The 27,549-nt window shown below is 44.7% G+C and overlaps 1 protein-coding gene and 1 pseudogene across 1 annotated transcript; one reads left to right on the plus strand and one right to left on the minus strand.

Moving 5' to 3' along the window:
* Positions 1-24,930, minus strand: part of LOC146186762 (protein brain tumor-like) — a 33,254-nt pseudogene extending 8,324 nt beyond the window's left edge.
* On the plus strand, positions 6,771-8,891 carry LOC146186763 (uncharacterized). The gene has a single exon (XM_084605828.1). The coding sequence runs from the start codon at positions 7,182-7,184 to the stop codon at positions 8,889-8,891; it is 1,710 nt and encodes a 569-aa protein (XP_084461954.1). The 5' UTR covers positions 6,771-7,181.
* Positions 24,931-27,549: the final 2,619 nt, after the last annotated feature.

A 27,549-nucleotide genomic window follows, 5' to 3' on the forward strand; every position in this document is an offset into this window, starting at 1 on the left:
AAGTAGTTCAGGTCCGGATATCAGAAAGTAGCTCCGTCTTTAAAAGTGTGACGAGATAGCCTAAATTGTTAGTGTCTGCGGCTCCTGTTTAAAATTCGCTTTCGCGCACATGCACTTTGGTACTCTTGCGTTCATTAATTCCTTAATATGTTCCTCGGTAATCTAACACAAATTCATTAGCATACACGCGTAAGCTGCTCTTTTATGTGACAGGTCGCCGGAAATAGTTACTCATAATTAAAGCACCGCTTTAACCAAGCCTTAAGGACAGGCCTGCGTGCCTTCGCAGTAGCGTGTATTGCTCATCGCGCAAGAGTCTTGGCAGGTTATATTCCCATCACCTCATCCCATTTCAAAAGGAGAAGCCCGAGATGGCAGCACCGGCCATGTCATATGACCTCGTGACGACACAACTTGCCAAACAATCCGTATACTACCACCTGCCATTAACACTTCTTTTTGGGCGAGTTGGTTCATTTTTGGAAAACTTGGAAAGAGCGCAAACACACACGACCACTAAGGACAAGAAACGAGACACAAGCGCCGACTGACCACCTGCCAAAGCCGTGCCCGTAATTCTCTTTTCCCAACAGTGACAACAACGCCAACAATGTCGCATTTTTCGCAGCAGGGGGCTTTTAACGCCTTTGCGTTATTATATTAACACGTGGTGGTGACAGTGCCGAAGGCAGCAAACGAAAGACTGAAGTTGCACCTAATATAACTCCTTACTGAACTGATCTGCGCCCGCGTAAATTCTAGAGAGCACTTTAATTTGTCCAACTAAAGTGTGGTGATGTGAAAGCCGTTATTTGAAACGCCACTGACTCCTGCTTTACGTCGTCTGCTTCTGTGTGCTGTGTGGTGCGGCGATCGAGGGGCGGCCAAATGAAAGGCGCAGCACGGATGCCTGGATCGGACGCCCGGCGGGGTCAACTGTAATGGCCGGACGTGGCGTCATGACCGACGTCAGTCCCGGTCATGACGTCACGTGTGTTCATGGACGATGCGGGCACGAAGTAATGACGTCACAATCTCATGGTATCCCGCGGAATCTCGCGAAGAAGCGTGACACTACTCGCGGATGCACGCACGCATGGACGGACGGACAATCATGAGGCTTTCGCCTTAAAAGAACTTATCAACTCAACGGCGGCGACAACAGCGAGCGTGTTCGGCGGTCGCCGACTACGAATGCCCGTTCCACTCGGAAGAGCTTAATTTAAATCCGGCTCAGAAGTATCTGGATAAACCGGCTAAATGTGCAAGAACAGTTGGAAACAATGTGAGAGTGGTCGCGCTTAGTGGCAATAGGTGGAGATAAATCTGGGCGCGTGCTGCGCTATATGCGTAGAAATAGAAAGTGAGAAAGCCTACTCTTTGCGAAACTTAGTGTGAATAAACGAAGAGCACAAGACACTGCGCGCTACCAGTAAAATTATAAGGCCACTGATAGCATCAGTCCGCCACAAGACTCCGTACAGCATTCTATTTTATCTTCATTATTTTAATGTCCTTTAGAAGGCATTGCACGTGCCTCAAAAATATTGTAGCAGATGTCATTTCCCTTATGCTTACAGAACACTATCTATATGTAATGAAAAACTACAAGAAATGAGCTGCTGTGGCATGGTTTTTTAGTAACCACACAGCTTTAAAAGTTAAAAAAACAAGTGTCATTTTTTTTTTTTCAAAGCAAACAGCCATAGACTCAATAGGTGCTTCTCTATTTATTGAAAGTGATCTTAATGAAAGCGTGCTTTCTTTAAAATATTTAGTGGCTCCATTTCACTGGCTCCATAGCTTGGAATTAGCAGGCGCATGGCCTATCTAAAAGAAGTCGCATATGCGCCTGCTTTACTTTAGCGAAGGAAAGACACCACTATCTAGACGCTATTCTTCTATGACTGTACTTCGCGTTATGCTGGAGTCATTTCATCTACCGAAGGGAGAGGTGCAGACTCATTGAGACTTGAAAACCCGTGGGATTACCGTTTCCGAAAAGAGCCTCGAGTATCATTTTTGGTGACCTGAAAATTTATTTATTTATTTATTTATTTATTTATTTATTTATTTATTAAATTTATTTATTTATTTATTTATTTATTTATTTATTTATTTATTTATTTATTTATTTATTTATTTATTTATTTATTTATTTATTTATTTATTTATTTATTTATTTATTTATACTGTCAATCTCGAAGAAGATTATAGCAGGAAGGCAACACATCTTATACAGAAAAACTGGAACGAGAAGGTTGAAGAAAAAATAAAAAAAAAATACTGGATACATGTTACTGGACCGTGTTATTTATATGGCACTTTAATATCATAATGGAGAGCGAATTATATCAATTGCGCGAATAAACTAAGTGCGAAAGCCAGGTAACACAGAGAGATAAATGAAGCAATTTTAAGCTATTTAACAGGACGGAAAGTAATGAATGGTTTAATTTTAAAGGGTAAAAGACTGCATTTAGAACTAAGGTAAGCAAAAGGCAAACGGTTAGCGAAAATTATACACTCAGCACTAAAAACCCTTGTAAGCTAAGAACATGCCGCTGGCTTCAATTTCGATATAATACTAAACGCAGAACAAGTCATGGAAGTATTTCCTATTACAGACGCTACACTGTACAAAAAATTTGTTAATAATCATGACAACTGTGATGGTAGCACTTCATTTTCTACGAGCGCTATGAAGTTGCTTAGTGAATTAGTGCTTGTAACTGAAGAACTGAGTTGTTTCCATTCTAAGTAACTTGCGGAAAATATGAATATTTAAATCAATCTATGCTGTGTGAATATTCGCAGAGCGTGTGCTGATGCTTATGCAGTATTTGTGGAGTGTTTGCACAGGAGATGTACTTTGAAGAGGCAATTTCTATTTGACCTTGGATCAGTTGATAAATTTTTATCGCGCTAGCTTGGCTCGGGTTTGTAAAGTTAGCATTGCGGCATCATTTAGCAATTTTGTAGGTGACTCATCTATTCTGTATTTGTTAAATGTAAGCCTTATAGAGCTGTATAGCCTCAATTTGTTTTGTGAGTTATTTAGTATGGGGAACCAAACAATATTATGATATTCTAGTAATGATCTTCTGAGTTCATTATAAGCCAGAAGTTTTGTTGCAGGTGGTGCGAGTCGCAAGTGTCTCTTAAGAAAGAATAGTCATTTCAATGTTTTTGAAGCAATGTTGTTAATATGAGTATCCCATCAGAGGTCATGGTGTATCATTAGGCCGAAAAAGTCATGCTCAGAAACGCGAGTTAGGGATGTATCGAGGACGGAGTGTGCAAAGCGAAATAATTGTTTTTCCTCGTTATAGTGAATATTGCACATTCGTTAAAATTTAGAACCATCGACCAATCCTCGCACCACCTGCAAACCAACTGTAATGAGGCGTTTAGTGTATCGTTGTCTTTAGGGGAGTCAATTTCGTCGTATAGAATCCAATCGTCGGCGAGAAGCCCAATATTTACAGGTAATTTGATGTGCACGTCATTTATGAATATCAAGAATAAGATGGGCCCTAAGACACTCCCCTGCGGCACGTCGGAGGTGACAGGCCCTAATGACAGGTAGTTGGTAATCCAGCTAATGAGGAGACTATCTTCTAATGACGACTGAAGTTTTTAATGGGTTTCGGGTGTGATACACGGTCAGAGGTGTTTGATAAGTCTAGAAATATCATGTCTGTCTATTTACGGTTGTCTATACTGATTGATATGTCATGTGTTATCTAAAGAATGTGGGTAATAATTGACAGCTCTCTGCAGAATCCATATTGAATGGATGATAAAACATTTTCTTGTTCCAGGTGAACTATTAAGTATTTAAGGATTATGTGTTCGAATAGTTTGCAAGCAGTGCAGGTTAATGAAATGGGCCTAGAGTTTGAAGGTTCACATTTACTGCCAGCTTTGTGTATAGCAATGTTTTAGCCATTTTCAACTCTGCTGCTACTATGCCTGTTACTAAAGTTTCTTTTTTTAATCTGGCAGAAATATCTATCAGTCCACTCGGCATATCCCTTAAGAAAATCATTGGGGATGTTATCTGGGCCAGCGGTCATTTTTTAATCAAAATTTAACTAAAGGTTAAATACGCCAATTTCGATTACAGTAATTTGCTCTGATGTGCTAGACGTGCATGCATCGATGTCAGGCAGTTTTCCGTCATCGATAATATAAACTGACTGGAAATAATTATTGAAAGAACTGGCGCTGTTTATGTTGTCTTCAACACAAGGTACCTGTTCGTTTTGTTTTTTAGGATTGATATAGTTGCAAAATTTTTCTTTTCAAGCGCCGTTTTGATAAAAGTCGGAAGTGTTTTAGTGTAATAGGTATTTTTTACGGCCTTCATTTTAGATTTCATGCTATTAATAGCACTGGTAAGTTTGTTCCTAGTCGTTATACTGGGTTTGCCTTAAGAAAATATTTACCTTGGAGAATTTTCCTAAATATTCGACCAACACCATTCCCACTTCTAGTTATCGGCAAATTAGCTCTTGCCCTGTATGCCATCTGTTCTGCTGACCGTCCTGGTTAGCTCAGTCGGTAGAGCGACTGCCCCGGAAAGGCAGTGGTCCCGGGTTTGATGCCTGGACCAGGACCAGGACAAGAAAACTTGACTATACCGTTGGGGTTCTTCTTGTCTTTTAAGAGAGAACGACGCATAGCTTGGACGTCAGATTCGTTGAACTCTGTGTTCAAACAACTACTGCCTGACGTCATCGTCAAAATAGGTATTCACCTGGTGCAGGGACATGCCATTGATGTAAACATTTTTTTTTCACTGCATTATTGCAAGCCTTAATTTTGTGCCTGACATTTTTAGTTCATTGTTTCTCAAATAGGAGTCCGCGAAGCGTTTTTATGGTTCAACAAAACCCATGCCCATAAAAAAAAATAAAAAAAAGAGCCGCGATATAGTTCTGGCCTAGCTGGACACAATTACGCAGGGTTAAAAGCACGGGGGTTCGAAGCCAACTTCCTCAAAGCGAAAGAAACGCGAGAGGAGGGCACAAACTGAGCTAACCAGGACACTCAGCGGAACAGATGGTAGGACTAAAAAGAATAGATAAATAACTCGAAGTGGGAATGGTGTTGATAAAATATTTAGGAGAAGCCCCAAGGCAGAGTAGAATTGTAATAAGAGAGCAATGACTCATTGGCATCCACTCAAGCGCAGCCATACGGCTACAAAGGAAAGCTATACAGCTTTCAAAAAAACTTTGTACTTAACGAAAATTTCGTCCTTTTCCGGGGATCGAACACGGCACGGAATCACCGCCTTTTTCGGGGCATTCTCTCTATCAGTTAAGCTAACCAGGACGGCCAGCAGAATAGATGGTAGGGCGAGAGCGAATTGATCCATAACTCCTAGTGAGAATGGTCTTGTTCGAATATTTAGGGAATCCCCCAAGGTGTAGTAGAATTGTAAAAAGGGAACAATTACTCAACATCCACCCACCGGATCAATTCGCTATCGCCCTACTGTCTGTTATGCTGACCTTGTTAGATCAGTTGTCAGAGCGACTGCCCCGAAAAGGCGGTGGTTCCGGGTTCGATCGCTAGACCAGGACAAATTTTCTTCAACGGCGAAGTTTCTGAGAAAGCTGTGTAGCTTTGCTTTGTAGCCGTATGACTGCGCGTGGGTGGATGTCAATGAGTAATTACTCCCTTACTACAAATCCACTCCACCTTGGGGGATTGCCCTAAATATTTTCCATTAATTAGCTCAAGCATAATTTTTAAACGGCTGCTTCTTCGAGAATGGAATTCAGTGTGTAAACGGCAAAAATTTTTTCTTGATATTCGAAAAGCACTTACGATCAAAAGCAATGAGTGTTTTATGGCTGCTGTGTGTAGACCACGACTTACTCCCCTGCTGCGGATTTCAGTAAATATATCATTTGTGTGTAAATGCCTTGGTATGTGGGACATTTAATCACTGCTTATTGCTGTGATTTGTAGAAAACTTTTAAACTCACGAAAACACAATATTCGAAATATAGACTGCAAGTTTTGGGGAAAATGTGATAAATCGAAAAAGAATAGCAAGCTGGCCTTGTTGGTCCGACATTGTAAAGAGCAGTGAACAGCGCGGAAAAGACAGTGACAAAGGTAGAGGACAACCTTATATCGCTGACCAGCTACTAAATGCTAGTCTGGAGAAAATCATCGAAGAAAGAATCCTGCTTCGTATACCAGATGTCAAAAAAACAATAATAATAAACATGAAAACCGGGGACTAACACAACAGCTAATCGAAAATATACGCAATTTCTTTATTGCATAACAGAATCCTTTTCAGCATTGTATAACTTATTTGTACTCCCACATTCCTCATGTTTCTACCTTTTTTGTGATGCCCAGATATCTGCAGGTATATAATTTATTTCTTAAATGTATTTCCTGTTAATGAACGCTGAGTTGCAAGCCAGCGCTTGTCATGAATCGTCGTTATTTGTCCCTGTTTTTTTTTTCGCTGTGTTCACCACCCTTATAGGTAAAGGCAGGAACCAATAATACGGCATAGCGTACTTTGTGTTCTCGAAGAGTTTCGACCTCTGCATGAAGAAAGTGCTTGTCAAAGAACGTCGGAAACATGTTACTTTACAGCGAGCATAAAGATTGAAGTGTCTAGTTTAATTCTTAAAATTAAAAATAAAAAACACTTATGCATTTCATAGAGTCACTCCGATGATTTTTTTTACTGATGTCTTAAGGCCTTTCTTTTGCATACTCTTGTCCAGGTGGCGTCACCTGTCGTTGTGACACGACCCAAAGTGCGATGGCGGGGGATCTGCTGCTTCTCCCTTCCCAACGACGTCAATAGTAGTTCTTTCACCGTACTGCCACTTGTCAAGACCCTGCAGTCGATACGAGACGTATTTCATCAAAATTATTGGCAGCCAATAGCGTTCTCGCTGAACGTCACGTGCAATCGAGCGCGTATGCATGAAAGCTGTCATGACAGAGCTGCGCAGTGTGCAGGTTGTCATGGCGATTTGAAAACATAGACTGTGTATATTGTGTATACTCGTTACTGCGTACTCTTCCTACTGGGCCCTATATAATGTTTGTTCTATAAATTTGCCTTAACAAAACAACCACTGCAGTAATGTTGCTCTGGTCCCTTTAGAATTTATTGAGCTTAACAAAAATTTATGGCTTCAAAAAAGAATTCGCCGATCCAGTTAACTGTGCATGCAGTCAATTTTTACTTCAATAATGGAGGCTCACAGCCCAGTTCGTTTCTGCACAACTTGATGACCCTATTTGAAGGCTATGGTCAGGTGACTAAGTTGCTTTTTATGTGCGGCGACGTGGAACTGAACCCCGGTCCTCCTAAAGTGGATTCCACTAAAACAAACGCCGAAGTAATGGCGGCCATAGAATCCTTGGCCAACGCAATGGAGTCCCGTCATGCCGAAGTGATGTCGTGCCTCAAAGAGATCAAGACCTGTCAAGAAACCCTCGAGAATCGAGTGTCGGACATCAGCACCAGATTGGCAGCCGTCGAATTGAAAGAGAACGTAGCCGGAGGACTTCGCGATGCACCGGAAACGCATCTCAACGTGTCTGATGCTCTGAAGTATCAAAACGCTATGCATACTTTCGATGTTTATGAGGACGAGGACAGACATCGCAGAGATAATCTAATTATTTACGGTGTCACGGACAGCTCGAGCGAAACATCGATTCAGACTGAACAAAAAGTCCGTTCACTTTTGACAGAACACTTATTGATAGAGCTTTCGGAAGATGACATTCTGCGAGCTCAAAGATTGGGTCCTTTTGTTGCTGACAGGCATCGTCTGATCGTTGTCAAATTTTCTTCTTCAAAAGTTAGAGACAATATTCTTTCTCTGCGGTCGAAACTAAAGGGCACTGGCGTTAATTTGCAAGAAGATTTCTGCAAAGCTGTGAGGCAGGCCCGAAAAAAGCTCTTTGATTTCGGCAAGGCCAGTGGTCAGCCTTTCAACCTGCTCTACAATAAGCTGTATATCAACAGGAAGTGCTACGTATATTGTGCTGAAATTGACAGCGTACGCGAAGCGGAATCATTCACAGCGCTTCACTGTAGTGATAGGAGCGATAATTCATCAGCCTTGCCCAAGCCTTCTGACATTTCTTGCACAGTTTCTGAAGCCGAAGAGAAACGTGAATATTCATTCGTTTTCACCAACATACGAAGCCTTCTCAACAAACGCGACTCATTATCGTCACTGATCGACAGCTGCTCCGCGGATGTAGTCATACTAACGGAAACATGGCTGTCCGAGAAGGTAGATAACTCTGACTTGTTTACATGTGAGAAAGATTACACCTTATACAGACATGACCGCTGCGGACGCTCGGGCGGCGGCATCTTGATCGCTGTCTCTCATGACCTCAATTCCTACGAAGTTTTCGTTCCGTCACCCCTTGAATTTCTTTGCGTTTGCATCAGCTTAAATAACAAAGACACAATATTTTGCGTTTGTTACCGGGCGCCCAGCGCACCGTCAACATTCTGCGACGATCTGCATGACTGCCTCAACAAAGTTGTCAGCAGGTTTCCGAAGGCACCAGTTTTTCTGTTGGGTGACTTCAACTATCCCGCCATTCTGTGGAGTGATCCCTGTCCGATAGTGACCTCAGGTTCTTCGGAATGCTTGTCCTTCATCGACATCTGTTCATCATTTAACCTTCGCCAGCTCGTTAAAGAACCTACGCGCATTAAGGGGTCGTGTGCAAACGTACTAGACCTCATATTAACAACTTCACCTGAATCGGTTTCGTCCTTAACGCTCTTGCCGGGCTTGAGCGACCATTCCGTCATTAATTTCACCTTGTCATCACGCTCACTCTTACCTTCAAGCTGTGGACAATGACCGCAACTATGCGTGGTTCATCACTCTTTATCAATGCTCTGAAAAAGCAGTATTTAGCTTGGCCAGTGAGTGCTACAATGAGCTTTGAATTTTAAACATCTTTTTTCCTCCAGGAGCCAAGCAAAAGAGCTTCATATGAGACATCTATATCGAATGCATCCATAAATATTTCTAAGTGTTTGTGCAAAAATGTTTAGGATGCGTCACTTGCATGTTTTCACCGGCGATTGTTGAAATGTGCGAACATAGCCATGCGCGCAGGCTCTCTTATGTATCATCTCATAAAATGAAGATGCATAGCTGTGAATATTGTTTAGTTATACTGTGGTCACAGTATATACTGTGACTACATATGATGGGTTTCGCCTGTTCGTACTGTTTACAATAAATTGTAATGATTGGCATGTCATGACACATCATGTTCATTTGAAATAAATTGTGCGGCGCGTTTTTGCATTCTTATGTTAGTCACCACTTTCTCCTTTTTTTTTCTTCTAGTCTTCAAAAAAACTTTTTGGGACCGGCCGGCGGCAAATATTCGAGAAACACGGGTGTGCAAAAAGAATACCTATTTTGGTTACGCCTCACTAGTCAGCCACTTTAAATACCTACACATATGCACACTCCTCTGATGAGCTATTTGAAATGTCTACGAGTGCATTAATATCCAGGGCAGAACGAGACGCAGAAGATGGGCACACGTTTGACGAAAAAAAAAACAGTTCGAAGAAACATAGACAAAGGAACACACACACCACAGGAGGAGTTGTTGTGCGTTCCTTTGTTCACACTACTTCGCGCTGTTCTTTGCTTTTTTTTTTTTCAGTTATCCATGAACCAACCATGGACCGCGTCAACCCTTGTTCGGTTTTCTGTGACTACAGATATCAGGAGATGACATGCATGCTTATCTGCTAGGTCACTGAAAATGGGTGCGGACGTCAGAAGACATGATTTTTTGCTGGTATCAATGGATCGCCGACGTAGCGCTGCAGTACATTAACCCCAGCACACATAGCCCATAACCTTGCGCTGCCGACTTTACATAAAGCAGCCGGTGACCTATGGGGCTGAAACGTGGAGGCTAACCAAGAGAGTTTTACTTAAGTTGAGGACAACCCAGATGGTTATGGAACGAAAAATGGTAGGGGTAACATTAAGATATACAGTTGAATCCCGCCACAACGAATACCGCCACAACGAAATTTCCGCGACAACGAATAATTTTTTATTCCCCGCGAGTATCCTATAAGAATTAATGGCCTAAATTTCTCTGCACAACGAACCATTTTTGCAGAGCGTTTCCGCTTCAACGAAATTTTCGCGTTCAAAATCGAAACCGAAACTAGTTTTATTGGCGAGAAGTCCAAGTCAAATCCAAAGCCACATTAAGCATGAAATCACGTGATTGCAGTTCCGCCATTTTGGCTTTGTGTCGTGTTCGCGTTGTTCACTCGCTGCCTTTCTCTTCGACAACGACGAGTTTTCATCCGCAGGACACGATGGCAACGCAAGTGAAAAAACGCAAAACTCTTTCCCTTGAGCAAAAAGCTCAAATAATCGCCCAAGCAGAAAGCGGAAGGAAGAAAGCGGCAATTGCTGAAGACTTCGGAATTCCTGCAAGTTCGCTGTCAACGATTCTAGGCAATAAGGACAGCGTGAGAATGGCACTTGCTTCAGGCACATCCTCGAAGCACAAAAAGGTGACGCGGCCCCTCCATGAAGAGTTGGACAAAGCAGTGCATGCGTGGTTTGTGGAAGCACGAGCCAGCAACGTCCCCCTGTCCGGAAGCATCGTCCAGCAGAAAGCCTTGAACTATGCATGCCTACTTGGCATTGATGATTTTAAAGCCAGCATTGGCTGGCTAAACCGTTTCAAGGCCCGCCATAACATCGTTGGAAAAGTGTTGTGCGGCGAGTCAATGTCAGCAGACGTGGACGGAGCAGCTGCTTGGAAGGCGAGTAACATGGCCGGAATTTTAAGCAACTTCGCGCCTGCAGACATTTACAACGCCGACGAGACCGGGCTATTCTACGAGATGTTGCCGGCTAGGACGCTCGACTTCAAGGGGCAGCGCTGTCACGGCGGCAAACACAGCAAAAAACGCATCACAGTGCTGCTTTGCACAAACATGGATGGCTCGGACAAGCGTCCGCCGTTAGTCATAGGCAAAAGTGCCAAGCCGCGCTGTTTTAAGGGAACTCGTAGCCTACCTGTGCAGTACAAGGCGAACAACAAGTCATGGATGACCCGCGCTATTTTCACCGAGTGGATGATGGCATTCGACCGCGACATGAAGCGGCAGGGCCGTAAAGTTTGCTTGCTTTTGGACAATTGTTCAGCGCATCACTCCGACGAAGTCAAGCTCACTAACACGGAGCTGAGGTTTTTCCCTCCCAATTGCACGTCTGTCTTACAGCCTCTCGATCAGGGCGTGATTCTTAGCCTGAAGCGCGCTTACCGCGGGAGGTTAATTCAGCGGCTGCTTTTTAACACTGAAACCGGCCGAGACACGAAGGTGGACTTGTACGTGGCACTGCAGATTATGTCTGCTGCCTGGAGCACACTGGGGCGCTCAGTAATTGTGAACTGTTTCAGGCACGCCGGATTTGCCGAAGGTCGACCCGTACACTCTGCTGGCCTAACACCAGGCGTTACAGACGACGACGAAGAGGCGTCACCGGCTCCGGGGATCGCGGCCGCCTGGAAAACGCTGGGAGAAATAGGAACCGTGCCGCCTAATCTCGAGCTCGACGAATACATCGGCGCTGACGCTTGTGTTGTTGTTCACGAAGATGTGAGTGATGAGCAGATCATAAAAGCTGCCCGGAATGATAAGGACTCTTCCGATGAAGAAGACGACGACGTACAGGAAGCGCCGGCTGCGGCAACCGCCGTACAGGTGATGGACGCTTTTGATGTCATCAGGAATTTCGTTGCTGTCCGAGACGACGATGTTGCAATGGGTTTGCTGACCGAGTGCGAAAATCGCGTGACGGCGTTGCTCGCCGTGAAGCGTAAGCAAACCAAGCTTACAGATTTTTGGCATTAAACGCCTTTGCTGCTGCTTAGACAATTCTTTCTGCGTTTCACGTCAAATTTTTGCGATAACGAAGTTCCGCGAGAACGAATTTTTTTTCGTGCACCGTGAATTTCGTTATAGCGGGATTCAACTGTAGAAAGCGTGCAGAGAGGGTCAGAGAAATAACTCAAGTTACCGACATTCTAGTGGAAATTAAGAAGAAGAAATGGGCATGGGCAGGACATGTAGTGCGAAGAGAGGATAACCGATGGTCGCTGAGGGTAACAAACTGGATTTCAAGGGAAGGAAAGCGTAGCAGGAGGCGGCAGAAAGTTAGGTGGGCGGATGAGGTTAAGAAGTTCGCAGGGGTCAAGTGGATGCAGCTAGCACAGAACGGGGCTGATTGGAGAAATATGGGAGAGGCCTTCGCCCTGCAATCGGTATTCAGGCTGATGATGATGATGATGATGATGATGATGATGATGATGATGATGATGATGATGATGATGATGATGATGATGACGGCCATACCAGCAGGTTCACTATTGTAGAAATTTAGAAGACTATAGTTGAACTAACCCAGCCATTTAACGCAACAAACCTTCACTCACACTTCACTTAGACTTAACCCCTATTCCTTAGCGTGGTGAGCCCGTCCATTATGCCTTTCTGAGATCTGGGACTGGCTTGTTACCTTTTGACAGTGCCCATTCAAATCTCGTCAAAACAGCGATAATTAATAATTATCTGCAGAATTCTTTAGGAGAGTCTTGTCATCACATGATGTCTGCGTTTTGGCACCTAGGTTCAGAGGCTGAGAAAAAGGAGGGTACCCAACCCCTTTGATTGGGGCTCTTCGTTAAATGCTCCTGCAGAAGGTCAAGCGACTGCGAGAAAAAAGTCCGAAACAGGAAAGTAACCATTGCAGGTTATTCCTTAAGTTCATAAGGTATCCCATAGCATCAAAAAAGCTGGAAGTAAATACCAGGTTGAAGTTTTCTTTTGTGCACACTCTAAAGTTTCGAAAATTTTCTCCATGGACTAGTCAATTGAAATAGCAGTTTGCGGAATTAAACATAAAACGAAGTTTACTATATGTTGATCACGAGTTGTGTACGAGGTTCATTTAGGCTGCGAATACGTCTGCATAGGGCAAATTGGTGGTTGTCTCAAAGAACGCGCCATTGAATACTTGCGGAATGTGCGCAACAAACACGGAAGTTTCATTGCAGACTTCTGCAAAACCTGCGGAGGTTCCCGTCAGAAATTAAACAAGACGAAAATACGGCAGAGATAAAGTAAAGCAAAAAATAGTTGAGGTCAATTATATTAAAAAAAAAAAAAGAGGAAGCGTGTGCGTCAGCAAACCGTCCAATTCGATCAGTGGCTTTCCTGAAGGGGTTCCTTTAGGTGATACAATCGCGAGTCTCGCGTTCTCTTGCCATCTTCTAGATTTTTTTTATCGAATCTATAGCAGCCTTTCTTTCACTTTGACATCGAGATTTCTCTCGAAGTTTTTTTAAGTTCATTTACTCCTTTGTTCCGTGTTCCCGTTGGTCATTTTGTTTTCAATTGTCGCTTCTTTTGTTATACAAATAGTACAGTTTCATGTGTACCTTTTTTCGACGTTTTTGTTGGTCATTTTAGTTTTCCATTGTCGCTTGTTTTGTTTTTGCAGGGAAGCTCAGAAAAGTTGAAGAGAATTAGTCGCCATGTTTTACATTTTACACGTGCGTTTCTGCTTACCCGTTAGGTGCTTTTCTGGTTGTTGAAGTGACTTGTTTGCTGTACTGAGGTATTTTTCCTGCCTGTCTTCTGGTTCGCGTGTATTCTGTATGCTCATTGTGATTGATAGTTTTTGTGTTGAGTGCTTTCCTTGTGTTTGGTTTCGATGATATGGCTTAGGGTTGAGCATAAGTACAGGGTGTGGTGCAATAAACCTCAGTTGATAGTTGGCGGCAGTCCAGTTGGTTTACGTTCCTTCTTGTCCTTGTTTCATTCGCAACGCTTTTCTGTTTTAAATATGTCGGAGCAACTAGTTGGAACCAAAGTACTGCTAGAGTAAGTCAGGCAACTATCCTTCAAGAGACAGCAGCTAGAGCCGTAAGCGCTCAAAAAATTGCGTCGCATGCCTCCCTCCTCATTGCTGCTTGCTGCTGGCTCAGCGCCTTCTGTTAAAAAAAAACTCTTGCACCGGGAATGGGACTACCACCGAGTCATATTGAAAAAGAACCAACTCACGATGCTTGCTGTAGGAAAGCATTTATTACCGCTAACATCACACCACGAGCTGGCCTCTCCCAGTGTAAATTTGGTTAATATACAGTGTTCCGACTTGGGAAGTTGGTACTGGTAAGGGAATCAGTTGTGAACGTAAACAAACAGATTTAGCGAGGAAGTATGGATAGCTTGACAAATTGGTAGCAATTCATTGTGCATAGTACAGCGCAAAAACATACGAAGGTAGATAACCACAAAAACAAACGCTCGTCAGTGCGGTCCTATTCATCCGTCAGTTTTCGCAGTGTACCATCCACAATGACCAATCAACGAAATGGGAATGGCGTTCCAGAATAATTTGGAGTGGCGTGGGTAAACTTTTAATGTAAAACGACGGGCTGGTTGGTCTTGATAAGTAGAATGTAATTTTAATTTCAGCGCTAATTACTCAGGACAAAGGAACGAGAGGCTGATTTCGGGTGGGTCGGGTGGGTGCCTGTAATGTTGTATATGGGATACCTAATTCCAGACGCTTGGCGTTTTTTTTTTTTCTTTCCTTATGCCAATGCACTGCAAATTCTGCCCTGCTGAGACTGGCCCTCTTGCAGTTCACCACTCCACACAAAAAAAATGTTAATTGTAGCCTGAAACGAGCGATACAATATTTTGCAACCTGGTGTTATCAACTCGTGAATTATAAGAGCGAGCAGTCCTAGTGCATTCAACAGAAAACCGAATGAACTAAGGAATCTACAATACGCAGTCGTGAGGAATCTGTATACTGTCAGCTTCGAAGAACTAATGAAAACGTTGTACGTATACCATTTAAGTTAGTAACGCATAGTCAGTGTGAATCTGAATACTTCTCTCAGTTTCGAAGAATTAATATAAAAGTTTTGCGTGAAAGCTGGAGCATCCATGAGATAGTCAGTGTGTGGCTGACACACGCTGCGTAGTTAGCAACGCATGGTAGCCCAGGCGCGGCCTCAACACGCCATGTGCGTACAACGCGGGAAGGCTCCCTGCGTCTGACGCAAGTAGTTTATGTGTCTTAGTTGCTCCGAAGAACGCGCTGGCGTCATCGGGCGGCAGGTGTTTCTGACGGCGGTGGGTCGAGGGGCCACCGATGGCTCTCCTTCCTCCACGAGGTCTCACTGGCGTTCGGGCTGGGAAAGGCGGCAGCATCTGTCCGTGGGCCGGTCCATCCCCTTGCGTAGACGCCTTCTTCTCGGCCACGGAAAAGCTGTCTGCCCAACACAATGGTCGGCCCTTCTCCCCCAAAAAGCCACGATGAGAACGAAACACCACTCTGGCGTTGACCTCTTCGAAGTACCTGCTATGACCTGCTTTGATATCAGCGGCCGAATTACGCAAAGATCGCTCCATAGTCGCATCACAAAAACTGTCCCAAACCTGTGAATAGACATCGCTCCTATTGGTTGATATGTCCACCGGTTAGCATAGACCAGTAGGAGCACGGCTAACCGATTCGTTTGTCCCAGGTTTGAGACACGATCCTTTCGTATTAAGGCCCCAGATAGTAAGGCTATTCATCTTTCGGAGAGATTCAGGAAAGGAGCCGAATGAATCAGGATAAGAATTCAGTACCATTACTCAACGAAAAGCGTTTCCTGCGCCGCTTCGAACATGGAAACGACAATACGACAGCCGATGCTATATTATGAGATAAGAGCAAATTCAGCTGCCTATTTTAGGCTTTCGACAGCAATCCACAATCAGCATGTGCCTTCTAGAACTCAAACAAAAAGTATCAGCTTAGCATAGCATAGACTGCGTTTTGGCATTTGCATGCCACCGCGACCTGTGCGTCCGCCCCTTCAGCAGCAACCGTGGATGGTTTGGAGCAGACTTGGTCCAACTGCTGGCCGTTCACTCACATGGAATCGTATGCATAGCCCTAATTTGTCACACAACTGCAAAAGCGAAAGTAGAAAAAGAATTATTTTCGGTTTAGCTTGGGGCTAATCGCGAATCATCAGCACTGGCAGGCCTAGTATCGCGTGGTTTGTCTTGACTTTCGAAGGTTTTGCTTGATCTAAACCGTTATCCCACTTGACATATACATAGTAGTCATTGATTACGAGAAAGCATTTAACTAAAGGTCTATTCACACTTTCGACTAGATGAGGTCGCGCGACTACCAGTCGCGTGACCAGAGGAGAGGAGCTCGCCACTACCGATGTTTACCCTTGCGACTGTCGCCTTCTCGTTCTGTTCTGGTTCCGAACGAGTTGGGAGTAGGAGAGTTGCTGGGCGATGACAGCGAACGTCAGTAGCAGCCGCTTGCCAGACACTTCAGCTTTTTTAGGCGAGAACGCCGACGACGAATAGACGATGTCAATCACCGTGGTGTCAATATAAAATGTTGCGCCTGCGTGAAAAACCCATTTCTCAAAAGTTCATGGCACTTACCGGATAGTCCGAATATCTTTCCAATCTCCTCCCAGGCCATATCCTTCTCCCTGCCTTTGAATTCCGGGTGCCGTTTGTTGAAAATTTAGGGGTATTCTTTAACTGCATTGAGAAGGTGATTGATCGAATACTTGCTGATTGGTGAAATGGTTTGCGTCTAGTAGTCGCGCGACTGGAAATTCGAGCAGTGCCCGATCGGCCCGCGGCAGTCGCTTTTCGACCGGTGCGACTATTTGCGAGTGTCGCTTTTCGACCAAAATGGTCGCGCGACCGCTGTTAGTCGCAAGTGTGAACGGGCCTCAAGTCCAAACATCAACAATCATGCAGACATTGCGAAATCAGGCTTTTTAGATGAGCCATATGTGAAAGTACTGAAATATATCTATAGTGGCTGCAAAGCAGTCATAGCCCTCCGTAAATGTTTAGTTTGGTTTACGGGGCTGAATGTCTCAAAGCGGCAAGTAAATAATTAGCGTAAATTATGCATGTACCCATTCACAGAACAATATCCTGTCTAGCACCTTTAACAGCACTGGTAGCAGTCGGCAGCATTTTCCTCAACGAGAGATGAAATGACACTTCTGCTCAGAACAACAGATATGCGCATTTATGACCTGTATTAGTTCAGAGACACTTGCGTGGAGCATTTAAACTACCAGTCTGTGCAAAGGTATCTGCAGCAGTTCGGACAAATAACAGCTTAAGCCACTTCGAAATGAACATCGACGCTTTTCTACAAATGCTGCGCTGCGAAGGTTCAGTGCTCAGTGCACCCGACTGCAGTGCGAGAGTACCCGGGTTCGAATCCGACCACCGGCGGCTGCGTTTCGGTGGAGGTGAAACTGCGAGGCGTCCGTGTGCTCTTGCGATGTCGTCATCATCATCATCAGCAGCCGGATTATACCCACTCCAGGGCGAAGGTCTCTACCATATTCCTCCAATCACCCCCGTTCCTGCGCTAGCTACATCCACCTGACCCCTGCGAACTTGTTAACCCAATCCACCCACCTACTTTCTGCCGCCCCCTGCTACACTTTCCTTCCCTTGAAATCCAGCTTGTTACTCTAAACGACAATAGGTTATCCCCTCTTCGCACTACATGCCATGTCCATGCCCATTTCTCCTTTATTTCCACTAGAATTTCAGTAATTTGAGTTTTTTCTCGGACTCACGCTGTACGCTTTCTATCTCTTAATGTCGCCCCTACCATTTTTCGTTCCATAGCCCTCTGCGTGGTCCTGAACTTAAGTAGAACCCTTTCAGTTAGTCTCCATGCTTCAGCCCCATAGATAAGTACCTGTAAAATTTAATTAATTTGTTATACACTTTTCTTTTGAGCGATACCAGTAAGCTGCTAGTCATAATCAGGATGCACTCCATCCTATTCTCCTAGTTATTTCCCTTTTACTATCCGGATCTGCGGTTCCTGTCTGTCCTAAGTAAACATATACCCCTAACGCTTTCAGTGTTATGCTACCTATTGAGAACTGCTGTTCCTTCCCGAGGCAGATGAACATTACCTTAGAGTTCTGCATATTGATTTTTAAGCCTACATTCATTTCTAGATCACCAAACATTCTTTGCAGCTCATCGTTACTTAGCAAGGCAAATGTCATCAGCGAATCGTAGATTACTGAGGCATTCTCCATAAACCTTTATCCTAACTGTTCCTATGCCAAGTCTCTGTATACTTCCTCTAAACATGCTGTGAATAGTAGTGTGCGATGTCAGTGCACGTTAAAGATCACCAGGTGGTAGAAATTTTTCCAGAGCCCTCGAAACAGCTTTCCATCCTCTGTATTCGTACCCTTTTCCCCGAAATCTCACTCGGAAGGAGGAGGTATCTGTGGGCCGGGTTCGGGCAAGAGCGGCGCTGACCTCTTCCGTGCGTCAGCAGTGGCGTGACGAACGCATTTAAGTGACCTAAAAGTGCCCGATTTGTGGTGCTTCACCGGCACTGTGCGATGTGAAGCATCTATTGTGGACCTGACCAGCTGCGGCATCCGCGAGACAGTGCTACCTACGGAAAGTAGGCCTGCGGTGGGACGGTGAATGTGATTACAGGAAATGGACGCTGAACAATCAGTTTGTCCGCAACTTATGCGATTATTTAAGGGAGACCTTTTACACTCCTTCTTCTAGCTTTCTCCTACTCCCCGCGCCCTTTTCACTATGCCTGATGGCAAACTTCTGGAATAAAAAATAATAATTACCCATATAACATTCGAGCGTTAAGTAACATATGCCGAAAGAAAACAACTTCTACTAATGCTTGAGCAAAGCTTCGAACAAGGGTGGTGTTCCGAATTATCTATGGAATTGTGGTACAACGCTACACAATGCGACTACCCGCACGTCCTCACGTTTGTCCAAGGAAAACATTTCTATTAGCTCCCCCATCACTACTTTGGCCGAAGCGGCTGACCTTGAAAAAATGTCGTGACACTCATCTTCGGCGGGGACTGGCTTCCTCATGCCAAGCACAGCTAATATCTCAACCACTCCTGCTACTGATATCTGTCATTCCGCAACAAGCACATGTGTGCTATGCCATAAACTACCATTTCCTAGGCTGTCAAATTCTGTTCTTTTCGAAGGGTCACCTTTTGACCTCTGTTTCTGGTCGTCATACTCAATAGGACTGCAATGGTTGCCATTTCCCTGACAAGACCACACCTAGGGAACGGTAAAAACTCTAAGGAAATCTCCAAACGTGGAGTAGAATTGTAATAAGGGAGTAATTACTCATTGACATCCACCCAAGCGCCGCCGTACGGCTACAAAGGAAAGTTATACAACTTTCTCAGAAACTTCGTTGTTAAAGAAAATTTGTCCTGGTCTAGCGATCGAACCCGGAACCACCGCCTTTTCGGGCAGTCGCTCTACCAACTGAGCTAACAAGGTCAGCATAACAGACGGTAGGGCGATAGCGAATTGATCCGATGGGTGAATGGTAAGTAATTGCTCCCTTATTACAATTCTACTACACCATGTTCAGTTCAGTTCAGTTCAATCGTTCAGTCGTGTCCGACTCTTCGTGACCCTATTGACCATGTCACGCCACGCTTTCCGGTCTCTCACTATCTTCCTAACATCACATAACTACATCTGCAGTGCCTCGAGGATGCCATCTAACCATCGCGTTCGCTGCCTACCCCTTCTCCGGCGACCCTCAACCTTTCCCAACATGAAATCTTTCTCCAGCGACTCCTCTCTTCTCATCATCACATCATCATTGGGGGAATCCCTAAATATTCGAACAAGACCATTCCGACTAGGAGTTATGGATCAATTTGCTCTCGCTCTGCTGGCCGTCCTGGTTAGCTTAGCTGATAGAGAGAATGCCCCGAAAAAGGCGGTAATTCCGTGTTCGATTCCCGGAAAAGGACGACATTTTCTTTAACTACAAAGTTTCTGTGAAAGCTGTATAGTTTTCCTTTGTAGCCGTATGGCTGCGCTTGAGTGGATGTCAATTAGTCATTGCTCCCTTGTTAAAATTCTACTCCACCTTGGGGCTTCCCCTAAATATTTTATCAACACCATTCCCACTTCGAGTTATTTATCAATTCTTTCTCGTCCTACCATCTGTTCTGCTGACTGTTCTGGTTAGCTCATTTTCTGCCCTCCTCTCGCGTTTCTTTCGCTTTGAGAAACTAAAGTCGGCCTCGAACCTCCGTGCTTTTAACCCTGCGAAATTGTGTCCTGCTAGGCCAGAACTATAGCGCGGGTTTCTTTTTTTTTTTTTTTTATGGGCATGGGTTTCGTTGAACCATGAAAACGCTTCGCGGACTCCTATTTGAGAGACACTGAACTAAATATGTCAGGCACAAAGTTACGGCTTGCAATAATGCAGTGAAAAAGAAATGTTTACATCAATGGCATGTCCCTGCACCAGGTGAAGACCTATTTTGATGGTGACGTCAGGCAGTCGTTGTTTGAACACCGAGTTCAACGAATCCAACGTCCAAGCTATCCGTCGTTCGCTCTTAAAAGACAAGGAGAACCTCAACGGCATAGACAAGTTTTCTTCCATCATAGCCACAGAAAAGATACGACTAAATCATGAAAACAAAATCTTGATGTTTAACAGCTGGAAGTGAAGAACGAAATACAGTAGCAATTTACGTTGGTATCAGACCACAAAATCTTGTTGCTCCAGACATGCAACTTGGATGTCCTGAACGTAACCTGCGATAATGATTTCATCTGTGTCTAGAAGAGGCTATGAGGCTAAGTCAAGGCTAAGTGGTAGGATTCCCATTTTCCACTCCATTCTGCCCAGCATAAAACAGTAAATTAACATGTTGTACAATTATCACTATACTTTTTTTAGGGCGATCTTTTTACTGTAACGAAAACCTGGCAAAAGAAAGTTGTCTTGCACTCCTGACCACAAAACACGGTTCTTAAAAAGATAAAGCACAGCCAGAGGGGGCAGCTTAGCTATTTTTCATTAAAAGTGGCATATATAGCCAGCAGATTATTCATTCTATTGGTCTCAACACTTCATCATACCAAGAGTAGTCTTCCTCCCCCTCCCACTTATGCCCATGTCCTTTCATACCTGATAAACTATTTTGGCTCCTATTGTCTCCTTTAAAAATCCGTTATTGACGTTAGTACTGACCTCTCGAAGTTATGAATTCCCCTATTTTCAGGAATTTTGATTGAACACGTTCACAAAAAAAAAAAAATAACGATTAAGAAAGGTAGGCTTGTAAATCAATACGCAGAAGACTAAGATAATGTTCAACAGCCTCGGGAAAGAACATTTCTGCCTGCCGCTGCAACGGGACCATCGGCTCACGGCCGCAGCTGATTTCGTTCGATCAAACCACGACTGAGAGCACCACAATCGCGGCGCACAAATGCGCTAGTCACGTGCTATTATTTGTATTTCGCGGGCTTTCTTCTGAGCCCGGAAAAAAAGATACACGTGAGACTTTCTTTATCGTAATTAATGGAATGGGGGTTTCTGAAGGTGCTCTACAACTTTCCAATTCACATTTTTGGTCTAAAGTTGATATTTAATAAATTAGAGAAATTAACATAATTTGCTGATTAAGTAATTGCAAAACAAAAAATTATCTGTAGTGCGCAAACAGGCTGGCAGTTGTATGCAATCGGTTTCACTGACCTGCCTCAAATATATTATTTTGTAACCCTTGGTTCAAGTTAGCTGGGACACCCGGTATATACATATATTGCAAAACAGGTATTCGGGAGAGGAAGAAAAACTCATTTTCTGAAGTCCAGCAGCGTTCCTAAATCTAGTTCTCTTTCTGCACCAAAGCGAATTCGCACATATTCATCATCATCATCAGCCTGACTATACCCACTACAGAACGACGGCCTCTCCAATATTTCTCCAATTAACCCGATTATGTGCTAGCTGCATACACTTGACCCCCGCGAACTTCTTACCCTCATCCGCCCACCTAACTTTCTGCCGCCCCCTGCTACGCTTTCCTTCCCTTGGAATACAGTTTGTTACCCTAAGCGACCATCGGTTATCTTCTCTTCGCACTACATGTCCTGCCCATGCCCATTTCTTCTTCTTGATTTCCACTAGAATGTCAGTAACGAGTTATTTTTCTGACCCAATCTGCACGCTTCCTATCTCTTAATGTCACCCTTACCATTTTTCGTTCCATAGCCCTCTGCGTTGTCTTCAACTTAAGTAGAATCCTCTTGGTTAGCCTCCACGTTTCAGACCCATAGGTGAATAAGGTAAGATGCAACCGTTGTATACTTTCCTCTTGAGCGATACCGGGGAGCTGCTAGTCATAATCTGCGAGTAATAGCCAAATGCGCTCCATCCCAATCTTATTCTTCTTGTTATTTCCTTTTCATGGTTCGGATCTGCGGTTACTACCTGTCCTAAGTAGACATATTCGCCTATTACTTCCAGTATTTCGCTACCTAATGTAAACTGCTGTTCCTTTCCGAGGCTGTTGAACATTACCTTAGTCTTCTGCATATTGATTTTCAAACCTGCCTTTCTACTTTTCCTGTCTATGTCATCAATCATTTGAAGTTCATCCCCCGAGTTACTTAGCAAGGCAATGTCATCAGCAAATCGCAGATTACTGAGGTATTCTCCATCTACCCTTGTCCTTAACTGCTCCCATTCCAAGTCTCTGAATACTTCCTGTGAATAGTGCAGGGGAGATCGTGTCTCCTTGCCTAACACCTTTCTTTATGGGAGTTTTCTTACTTTCTTTATGCAGAACTATGGTTGCTGTGCAGCCACTATATATATATATCTTCCAGCACTTTCACGTACGGCTCGTCTACCCCCTGATTTCGCAATGCCTGCATCACCGCCGAGGTTTCTACTGATTCAAATGCTTTTTCGTGATCAATGAATGCTATCTATAAGGGCTGGTTATATTCCGAGCATTTTTCTATCACATGGTCGGTGGTATAGATATGATCCATAGTAGAGTACCGTTTCCGAAAACCTGCTTGATCCTTTGCTTGACTGCAGTCTAAGGCTGTCCTGATTCTATTAGCCATTACCTTAGTAAATTAGGCGCGCGAGAACCTCGCTAGAAACGCGATGTGCGCTGAGAAGTGTGGTAGGGACAATTACGCCCAATTAGAGCTGCATGGACTATACTGCAAAGCCATGTAGTGCACTGTGTTGCTTTGCAGTTATGTACAGTGTAAAGTACAGGCATTGTCAATTATATGGACGCTATTTCTGAAAACGAAAGAAAAGCGCTTCACAAGCACACTACAGCAAACAGCTTGATTCGGGTGCCATATAAAGTCGTTGCAACAAGTCATCAGAGGAGTCGTATCATTTGCATTGAGCTCCTCGCGGTTCTAATGCGCTGAGTTTTGATTTTGAGCGCTAAAAAGCGTTGAATTTAGTCGCGCTGCTAGGCTTTAGGGAACGAGTTTTTCTTTGTTTCAAAGTCATGTGTCATATTCTTTCCATGACTTAAAACTTCCCATCGGCACAAACTAGGTAACTACGTAATGTTTGTTAATTAGATAATAGTTCGAAGAGGTTTTGCAGTAAAGAACGCTATATATGAGCACAGTTGAAGCACTCATTAGCCTTCGTTGATCATAATTATTCAATCGTGATATGCACATCTATGCTCTTGTTTTCGGCCCGAGAATTATCGAACATTGCTCATCTTCCTCCCGATTTTACGTCTCAGTCCAATCAACTCACCGTCATAGTTGAACATCTTGACGCAGTACGCTCGGTTGTATCCCAGCTGGGATAAAGTAGCGGTATCCCGACTGGGATACAATAGCTGTCCATCAGACTTACCGCAATCGCGAAACTGGAAACTGGCACTCGGCGGACGATGTGCCGGACAGTCCTGGGGTGCTCCCAAGTCCGAGGCATGGTAAATGATGTAAGCACCTCCACGCGACCACTTCTCATAAGGACTGACATATGTAAAGCTGGTTGAAAACGGACCTACACTGTTCGCAAAACTGAAGCTCTTCGGCAGAAAGTTCGGCTCAGAAGGAGACTTCAGACGTGGTGGTGGTTTGAGGCCATTCTCGTGCAGTGTAGACCCGTGGTCAATATTTCCCAAAACAACACCATTGGTCCTAGCAATTCGTGGTTGCCGCGGAGCATCTTCAGAAGTCCTGCCTTGCTTGATGTAGTCATGTCGTGTTTTGTACTCCTACCTGGATTGCTTGATAGTTAAACACGAACTGGATGTACTTTTCACGAATCCCACGTTCAAGCCGACATGATAGAAATCCCTGGAGCTTGTTCTGCCGCAGAGGCTTGAATACTAAGGCCTCGGGGCTCGTAGAAAGGCGACTCAACTTTCCCAGAGAGGCACGCACATTGTGAATCCTTTCGAACGTGTCTTGAACATTTTGCCCGAGCAAGCCAACGCACACCATCTTGGAACTGCAGATGTTCGCGAGCTCGCGCAGCTGGGAGCGGTAGAAGTGAAATGTGTCTGCCACCTCCCGCTGGGCTTGGTGATACTGAGCTACTGATCTTACAGACGGCTGGATACCTTCTTTTCTTCTTCTTCTCTCTTTCAGTATATATGGCACATACCCACAGTGGGGGATTGACCAGAATTCAGTCTAGGTGACAGAATATAATTGATAATGTCGATTTGACTGTATGGTAGAAAACCTATTAATTAGGAGTTCTACTTCTTCTACCTTGATAAATGGCACATACCCATAAAGGGGGATTCTTTATGGTTCATTGTGACAGGCAAATGTACAGCAAGTACATTAGTGTAGTAAATAAAAATTCGAATCTAAGAATCTAGAATCTAAGATCACAGAATTCAATGAAGGCTCTTCAGTGCTGCCTAGAGATCGTGTCACCTGACCTTTCCGCCCCGCACCACGTGCGACATGCCCTTGTGGCGCCCCTCTCACCACGCTCTGCGCGCAAGCCATGGCACGGCGCTGGAGAAGAAAGACATTGACACTAGGCTCCACAGTGCAATAAAAACAGGCTCATTTGAACCTCAAAGCTGTTGGAACGGTTCTACCTGACATTAGCTCCGACACCCTCAACACACCGCCTCACTCAGTGGCTCCATATTCATGCATTCCCTTGCGGTTGTCGAGAAAGACACACTCCTTCAGACAGGCAGGTCGTTCGATCGGCGGAAATAGCGCAGTACGTCTTACCCGCGAAGCAGGCAGTCGACCAGCTTCTCCTGGACGGCCGCAGCCCATCACACTGGCTCTGCAACTCTCCTAACGTAAACATCCGTTAGCCCTTGAAGCAATGCACAAATGTGTGCTCGATAGCAGAGTTGGGGCACAGCAAGTTGGCACAGTCGAAGCCGTGGGAGACTGTACTGGCTCGTAGAACGGCGACTCAACCTTCCCAGAGAGACTCGCACCTTGTGAATCCTTTCGGTCGTATCTAGAACCTTTTGCACTAGCAAGCCAAGACCTACCATCTTGGAACTGCAGATGTTCCCGAGCTCACACAGCATGGAGCGGTAAAAGTGAAATGTGTCTGCCACCCTTGCAACGTGTGCATCTAGTGCTTGCACCTTCGAGCACCACAGTTGCTGAGATGTTGGAAACCGTATAGTAGACTTGAGTGCCAGCGTTGCCTCCTCGTTTCAATGGTATGTCTTGGCTGCACTTTCACAAAACACCTTGAGTTCTGCGTACTCATTTTTCAGGCACGGTTGACAAAGTATGTGCCAGCAGATTAACGGCATTGGTATGATAAAGATCTCATGGTAGAGCCTGCGACTTTTGCTTAGCTTGGCATAGCTGCACTAACGACAGAGCCGTCATCTGTGAGGCTGCCTCAGCTGCTGCTTTCCGAACAAGGGCTTGGTGCTGTTAAAGCCTTGGGCACTGAAGTGGATGACACCACTTGAGAGCCCGCCTTTATAACAGCCCCTATGAGTGTGGGGAAAGGGATGCTGTCCAGGTACTGCTGAACCAATACCTCTTGAAGCTGAAGTGCTGTATCATGATTGAACTCGGTAGGTTAATGGTCGCCGATGCAGAAAGTGGTGATCGCTGCCGCCACAGCACGCTGGTCACTATTTCTTCTGGAGTCAGACAACACGGTGCGTGTTCGGCTCTGAGGCTGCCACGTTGGTGCGACGCCAAAAGCAGGAATGATTTGAGAGACGCTTTCTGAGCGCCACCCTTATATTCATTCGAAAGGGAGCCGCCATAACCGCACCAATGCATTTATCAGGTTTGCTACGCAAGCATAATACATTTATTAAAAAAACCTGTTTGGAGAAATTTGTATGACAGTAATATCCCTACAGAATTGCTAATACCGTACGCTGTAGGATGGAGGTTTATTAGAGGTACTGGGCGATCTAGAAGCCCGGTAGGAACAGTCCGCGTACGAGTGAGTCCAGAGCACATACCGATAGCGATGTCACTGGCGACAGCGCACAGAAGCTTCTTCTTCGTCTTCGAATGTACATCTTCCTCTTTACAAGGGCCCCCGGGAAGAGGAGCCACCCTGGCGACTTACGGCGTAGGCAAAATGGCAGGGTCATAATGTGGTTTAAGGCGCTGGACGTGGACAGTTTCGCGGCCGCGTCGACGGAGGTAAGGTAAGGGCGTCAGGGGCTCCACAATGTAATTCACGGGAGAGATGCGCTCCAGGACACGGTAGGGGCCATGATACTTGGAAATAAATTTTGAAGGTAGTCCGGGAGTCCCTGATGGAATCCAGAGCCACACAAGACTGACAGAAGAGAATTGCGCTGTCGTCTGATGGTTGTCGCGGCGGAATTTCTGGTGGGACTGGGCTTCAGTTGTGAGAGACCGAGCGATTCGGCGGCACTCCTCTGCATGTCGGGCAGCTTCAGCAGCAGCGGTATACTCAGATGCTTAGTGCGGAAGAATGGTATTTAGGGGAGCAGAGGGATGATGGCCGTAAAGATAGAATAGAGAGAAACCGATAGTTGACAGTGTAGCAGTATTGTATGCGTACGTCACATATGGAAGCAGGAAATCCCAGTCAAAATGGTCGGAGGAGACGTACTTAGAAAGCATGTCACCAATGGTACAGTTGAAGCGTTCGGTGAGTCCGTTAATCTGCGGATTATAGGCGGTAGAGATTCGATGTAGTATGTCGCACTTTTTCAGTACAGCTTGTTACGACCGTGCATCCGCATTTGCGCGCTCTATTGTTCGCCTGTGGGCATGGAAAAGTATTGTGAATATGTGGTGATGGTCCAATGGCTCTAAGTGAGCCTGTTTCCAGGAATCCTGTTTTGTAAGCCTGTTTTGCTTTGTGGACACCCTGCAAATGCCAAATTGACCCTGTCAAGAGAACGTCTCGAAAAACACAAAGAAACGTCCCCCTGCGGGAAATGCAGGAAGTGCTTTCTTTCTTTTGTTCACCCTTCCAGTCGAGAAGCCCTATCGTCCAGTGAGGAATGTCTACTTTCCAAAGGAGACGACAGAGTGACATGTCCGCTGACGTGCAGGACAAGAAAGGAGCATGACGCATACAGCCATTAAGTGATTTC

This window comes from Amblyomma maculatum, chromosome 6, assembly GCF_055883805.1.
Source record: "Amblyomma maculatum isolate TAMU_Amacu chromosome 6, ASM5588380v1, whole genome shotgun sequence".
In the NCBI taxonomy this organism is placed as follows: domain Eukaryota; kingdom Metazoa; phylum Arthropoda; class Arachnida; order Ixodida; family Ixodidae; genus Amblyomma; species Amblyomma maculatum.

Bases quoted from the DNA above. Each gene is read 5' to 3' on its own strand.
- LOC146186763 (XM_084605828.1), top strand. From the start codon at position 7,182: ATGGCTTCAAAAAAGAATTCGCCGATCCAGTTAACTGTGCATGCAGTC.